The sequence below is a fragment of the Trichinella spiralis genome, assembly GCF_000181795.1.
Source record: "Trichinella spiralis strain ISS 195 chromosome Unknown Scfld1, whole genome shotgun sequence".
Lineage (NCBI taxonomy): Eukaryota > Metazoa > Nematoda > Enoplea > Trichinellida > Trichinellidae > Trichinella > Trichinella spiralis.
Window position 1 is genome coordinate 3147615 of NW_003526940.1, and position 5673 is coordinate 3153287.

At 34.6% G+C, this 5673-nt stretch overlaps 3 protein-coding genes across 3 annotated transcripts; 2 read left to right on the forward strand and 1 right to left on the reverse strand.

Moving 5' to 3' along the window:
- The first annotated feature begins 1745 nt into the window (after nucleotides 1-1745).
- Tsp_09104 (conserved hypothetical protein) lies at nucleotides 1746-2318 on the forward strand. The gene is given in 3 exon segments (XM_003382214.1): nucleotides 1746-1862; nucleotides 1882-1992; nucleotides 2232-2318. The coding sequence occupies 3 exon segments, from the start codon at nucleotides 1746-1748 to the stop codon at nucleotides 2316-2318; spliced, it is 315 nt and encodes a 104-aa protein (XP_003382262.1).
- Nucleotides 2319-2676: 358 nt separating this feature from the next.
- On the reverse strand, nucleotides 2677-3436 carry Tsp_09105 (conserved hypothetical protein). Its single transcript, XM_003382215.1, has 4 exons — nucleotides 3402-3436; nucleotides 3303-3339; nucleotides 3067-3168; nucleotides 2677-2976 (listed from the first exon to the last, which is right to left on the reverse strand). Exons 1-4 carry the CDS (start codon nucleotides 3434-3436, stop codon nucleotides 2677-2679), a joined length of 474 nt encoding a protein of 157 aa, XP_003382263.1.
- Nucleotides 3437-3722: 286 nt separating this feature from the next.
- Tsp_09106 (conserved hypothetical protein) lies at nucleotides 3723-4077 on the forward strand. The gene is made up of 2 exons (XM_003382216.1): nucleotides 3723-3760; nucleotides 3807-4077. The coding sequence occupies exons 1-2, from the start codon at nucleotides 3723-3725 to the stop codon at nucleotides 4075-4077; spliced, it is 309 nt and encodes a 102-aa protein (XP_003382264.1).
- The last annotated feature ends 1596 nt before the right edge of the window (nucleotides 4078-5673 follow it).

Here is a 5673-nt window from a genome sequence, read left to right on the forward strand (position 1 = left end):
TACAAGCTTTAAATGTACATATAGTGCATATAAAATAATTAATAAAGATGATAATACACAGACTGTTCAAGAGAAAATATAAATAAAGTATTAATACACAGTAGTTAACATAGTTAATACAATTACAGTATAACATATATAAAACAATCAAGTTCAATTAAAAAGCAATATTTTATATATCTCTTTTCTAATTAAAAGTTAAATAGGCAGACGAATTTAACTTGAATTTTTTTCAACTATTGCTATTCATTGATATTTTGATGTCAAATTCAATTGAATTAATTAAACAATTTTTAAAATGGTGTAGCGTACTAGCTTCGTCGTTACTGATGTTCAGGTTTGATGGACTGTATTTTTGTTCAAATGGCGATTTGATCGAAAGATTAAATCACCGTTCATGAAGTTATGGATATAGAGGAAAGGAAGCAGCAGTTTTGTGGATCACAATGTTTACTGAGATAAATCAACTCAACATAATCGATCGCTCAATTAATCTCTTGACGCAAGGTAATTCTTCTGGCCGCTGTCCTACTGACCAGTGCTCTGTGCACTTCACAACTAAGCGACAACCATCCCAAAATGCCATTCACGGTAGATATATATATATATATATATATATATATATATATATGAGTGTTCACACAGGCACTTTCTTCATTATCCCCATTGATCTTTTGTACTTCTTGTTAACACTTCCGGTGATGTTGCCGCTTTTCGCCCACGCGCTTAACGTTTTTTAGCGGATGGAGCTTACACGCTGCCCACGCAGTATTTTTGCTGCCCACTACTACAACTGTCAAATTTTTATCAGCGAGTGCAGAAGCAATGTTATTGTCGTAACACCCACGTCTTTCCCATGGCGTGTTACGACGCCGCTTCCGGCGCTGTTCTGGTAGGAACAGGCGATAAAGTCAAAATTAACTCACTCCGTCATTGAATAAATAAATTTTAGCGTGTTACAGGATGTAACTGTGTAACCGATGGAATTGTTGCTTGCATTTTTCAATTGGTTGTTATAAATCGTTTTCTTATTGGATGATAATGGCGTAGGTTCTCATTGCATACTTATTGCGCCATGATATTAGTTCTCTTATCAAACTTTTCATTGGTTCAAATTATTCTGTTTTGATTAGCTGCAATATTTTTCACTTCATTGAATGTACAAATGTTTGACAATTGATTACGTAACATTAGTATATTTGATGTCAGGTTTGTCTAATGCAGTTGTTTTTCCATTCGTGTATGAATATTTCTTTTTTAATTTGACAGCTTTTAGTAATCACTGTTTGTAATGCAATTAAATCATATTAGTTTTTATTAAAAAATTAATTATTAAATTAAAACTTAGTTTTGCACCCCTTCCTGTCCTATACGGAAACAAACAAATTGTTAATGACAAGGAACACATTCAATACATTCAGCACATACTTTTGAACACTCCCAACCCTTCCTCCGTTCACTGGTATTTTTTAATTTATACGCCCTGCCTTCATACACCAGGACATACTACCGCAACAGTTTGTCACAAGACGTAGCTGACAGATATCAGCCATGACGAAAAATACTGAACAGAACGCGAACAGAAAACTTTCTTCGAGCCAAACAAGTGAACAGCGAAGGAAAGAATGATTGTGCATGTGAACAAAGAGACAATAAATATGCATTTTTACTCTTGAATTTTCTCTTAAATTTTTTTTGCTCTATTCCGGTTTATTTGTCTAGCTCAGTCAGCTACGTATAGCTTTATGCCGAACAGCATTTTACTTCTTGCTTATCTTGCTTTACTATATCTCGTTTATTACAACATTCACAATCCATTTTCGTTTCCATTTCCTGGTCATAGCCGTCCAGCCCAGAAAGCAGTATTCATCAGAATTTCAGCAGGGAAAAATTTCAGATGCACGATATTATCTGATATTTGATTCTTCGGTTTCTTATGATGAGTCATTACAACAGGCAAACAAATACTGTTCAAAAAAGTATCAGCCAACAGTTGCTTTCACTCGTCATATAAATTACCGTCTTAGCCAGCAATTACATGAAATTTATGCCTAATATTATTTCCTGTTTGTCAGATGTTGTTCTGATGAAGGCTACCTAGCTAAAGACTATTCAAGTACAAAGGAAAAATCTAAAATTGATAAATTGTCCACAGCTTCAGTTTTCAGCTAAAACTGGGAGTGGTGACTGCTGAATGTTAGCATTGAAATATTTTCTAATTTCATCTGTAGGGTTCTCTGAAAATAACGATAATAATGTATTACGATGATAACGAAATATTCAATGTTACAGATCAAAAAGGATCTGTTGCATTGTGAAGCCGCTGCCGTTGTTGTCGTTGAAGAAATAAACAATTGTGATTGTTATTGAACAAGTGAACAATAGTTAGTTGCGTTTTCGTTCATAGGGGAGAGAAGTCATTGTATTAGTTCGCTCGCATTTGCCTGTTGTTTGACTGCATCTTCTATAAAATATACTGACGATTATCTGATAAAATTAGAGATTTGTAAAATTCAGATCTAGCGTAAGGAAAGACAGTTATCGGCAGAACCTAACTGTGAATAATCTAGTGTAGTAAGATTTCCCTGCGAGCCTACTACATTTCTTTTCTTCGAAAACATTTAATGAAGTTTTGAAGTTATTAAGAAGTCACTTCATTCTGAGACTTTTGGAAGTTTACCAACGGTTTCTGCACCCCTGACGGCTACAACAACCTGGTGAAGGAGTTGCGGCTTCTGTAGCAGAACTTCGCCATCTGGCACAACACTGCAACTTTGGTGAAGCGTTAGAGTCTCGAATGAAAGACCAGCTCGTATGCGGCCTGTGAGACGAACCTTCGAAGCAACTGTTGACTGACGGAGAAATGACTTTTGTGAAGTCTTTTGAGCGTGCACTGTCAGTAGAAGCAGCGAGTGCTCTGGTATCTGACATTCGAGCACTAAACACAACGGTCGCCACGGAAGCGCAGCTCGTAACCTTCAAGAAAATTGACCGTAACAGCTCGATGTGAAGCGTTCACTGACAACAGGAGAGCACTGACCCACAAGCACTAGCCATTTTAATAACCTTACTGAAATTGTTGTAAGCGTTTAAGCCACATCGAGTGCGTTTGTAGAGCGAAATCCCAACACACTCTGAAGAAACTAGCTGTGAAACACAACCGGTGTGCTACAAATTTGATCGCCGTCGAAGAGGAGGAACATTGAATCAGCTGATTAACCATCTCCAATCAAGTGATCAGAGTCTTGCCTTTTGCGAGCGTCTACGTTAGATTAGACCAGGGATAGGCAAACTTTTTATACCATCGACTTCTTATGGATTCCTTGTTGCCTCATCGACCTTCAAATTTGTAAAATGAATATTATTAACAAGATATTTCTTTATTATAAGATATCATTTACTTTTTCCACCCGCACTGATTCTCGATCAAATTCATTTCATCTTTATGTTTACTTTTCTTCTCCTTTCTTCACTTTGTATATCTGTTCCTATAATGGCCGTATTTATGCGAATGATAATATTAATAACTTCATGATTAAGTTGATAATTTTTTATTTAACTATTATAGTATTTTTTTATTTAACTACTTGACATCGTTAATGAGAAGGATGTGTTTGATGAGTGGCAGCAAGGGTATTGATATTTGACTGGAGATAAGTGAGTTTACGGCGTGAACCACGCATTTCCGGATTCAATCTGTTCCTCTGTTTTGTTCTTTTTTTATGGTGTCCCTTGACAGTTCAGAAAATTGTAAATTATTGTTACAAAATAGTTTTCTTCAAATAACTTCGAAATAAATTTTCAAGTGGGATTTCAAAGTTCATATTTGATCCCGGAGTTCATCCACCCCCCCACCGCATTCGGCCCTATACCTTTATTGACCTCTTAGATATTCCCATCGACCCCATAGGGTCGATATCTACCACTTTGGCTACCCCTGGCCTAGTCGATGTTGTCATCTTGGTTTTGTTGAATTTTCAATATGATTTTCTAGCAAACAAAGCTGTTGCACAGGAAGAAAAAAAGCAGGAAAGCCGTTGCATTACCTGCTGCCAAGGGTTCGCCGTGGAATTATAACAAAATATTTTTAATTTTACATTTTAATACTTACGATTTGCGATTTTAATACAAATGGAAAATGCACAACTGACAAATTTTTCACAGTTGCAGCTTCCAAGCTTAACCAAGGAATGACAACTACTAAATTCTTAGCATCTGATTAATTTCTTGATTTTACTGGGAGTGTTCTATTTAAATCTTTCTTGTTTACAATCTAAGAATTTTACTTTAATATTCACAAAGTTGCCTTCATTACGAAACAAACATCCATATATGTATTTTTATACATGTCGATGAGTTTTGCTGTTTTTATGAAAAATCCTGTTTGACGTTCATACATTTCATGTAAAATACAGTCGAACTAGGTTAAGTGCATAAGATTTTGGCCGAAAAAAATTCCCTGTAGTTAATTAAACGATAAAATAATGGATGAATGCATGGAAATTCTTTTTAAATTCCAGGCTCACTTATAACCAAGTTCAAATGTAATTTGAAATGCAACATCAAACAGATCAGCTACATCATAGGCGCAGCTTTTGATGCGGAATGTTTAAAGATTTCGTTATCATTAAAATATACATTGAAAGGTTACAAACGGAAATGAAAACAGGTGGAAATTTAAATGTCACCAACGCACTAGTCGGTTTCGTTCAGATGTAAAAATAGAAAGTTTACAATTTACACCAAATATATAAAACTAAATTTGTTCTTTGATTTGTAAATAATATTGCAGATTTCTTATTTAAATAAAATATAGGAAGGGAAACAATAACACTGACGAAAGAGGTAAAAACTTTCTGAAGTTAAGAGTAAAACTCTTTGATTGCTATCAGGAATAGATTTTCATAGAACGGTCACACGGAAATTCAAAATGTAATTCAATGCTAACAAATTAGCAATTGCCATGCCTAGTTTAAGCTGACAACTGCAGTTGTGGACAAATTCATCACTTGTTGATTTTTCCATTGTATCACAATCACCATTAGCTACTCATCAGAACATTTTCTCGCAAACGGAAAAGCATCTAATGCATGAATCTCATTTAATTGCTAGCTGAAACGTAATTTATCTGATGAACTCAGTTAAATCAGTGTAAAACACTTTGAAAGCAAAAAGGAAGCGAAGGACAGCACCAAGCAGAATAGCAGTTAAAGCTGCTTCAAATTCACTCTGTAGACTATTCTCTGAAAATCTTTCCTGATATCAATCAAAGAATTTTACTTTTAATTTTTTTTCCATTGTTTTATCGTTTAATTAACTACAGGGAATTTTTTTCGACCAAAATCTTATGCACTTAACCAAGTTCGACTGTATTTTATATGAAATGTATGAACGTCAAACAGGATTTTTCATACAAACAGCAAAACTAATCGACATGTATAAAAATACATATATGGATGTTTCGTAATGAAAGAAACTTTGTGAATATTAAAGTAAAATTCTTCGATGGTAAACAAAAAAGATTTAAATAAAACACTCCCAGTAAAATCAAGAAATTAATCAGATGCTAACAATTTAGTACTTTTCCCTCCTTGGTTAAGCTTGAAAGCTGCAACTGTGAACAATTTGTCAATTGTGCATTTTCCCTTTGTGTTAAAATCGCCTTTACCAACA

Coding starts and splice junctions, on each gene's coding strand:
- Tsp_09104 (XM_003382214.1), top strand. CDS start 1,746: ATGCCGAACAGCATTTTACTTCTTGCTTATCTTGCTTTACTATATCTC. Junction 1,993..2,231: donor CAAAAAAGTATCAGCCAACA/GTTGCTTTCACT, acceptor TTTCATCTGTAG/GGTTCTCTGAAAATAACGAT.
- Tsp_09105 (XM_003382215.1), bottom strand. CDS start 3,436: ATGAATTTGATCGAGAATCAGTGCGGGTGGAAAAA. Junction 3,169..3,302: donor GAATCCATAAGAAGTCGATG/GTATAAAAAGTT, acceptor TCAAATTTGTAG/CACACCGGTTGTGTTTCACA. Junction 2,977..3,066: donor CTTACAACAATTTCAGTAAG/GTTATTAAAATG, acceptor ATTTTCTTGAAG/GTTACGAGCTGCGCTTCCGT.
- Tsp_09106 (XM_003382216.1), top strand. CDS start 3,723: ATGGTGTCCCTTGACAGTTCAGAAAATTGTAAATTATT. Junction 3,761..3,806: donor TCAGAAAATTGTAAATTATT/GTTACAAAATAG, acceptor TAAATTTTCAAG/TGGGATTTCAAAGTTCATAT.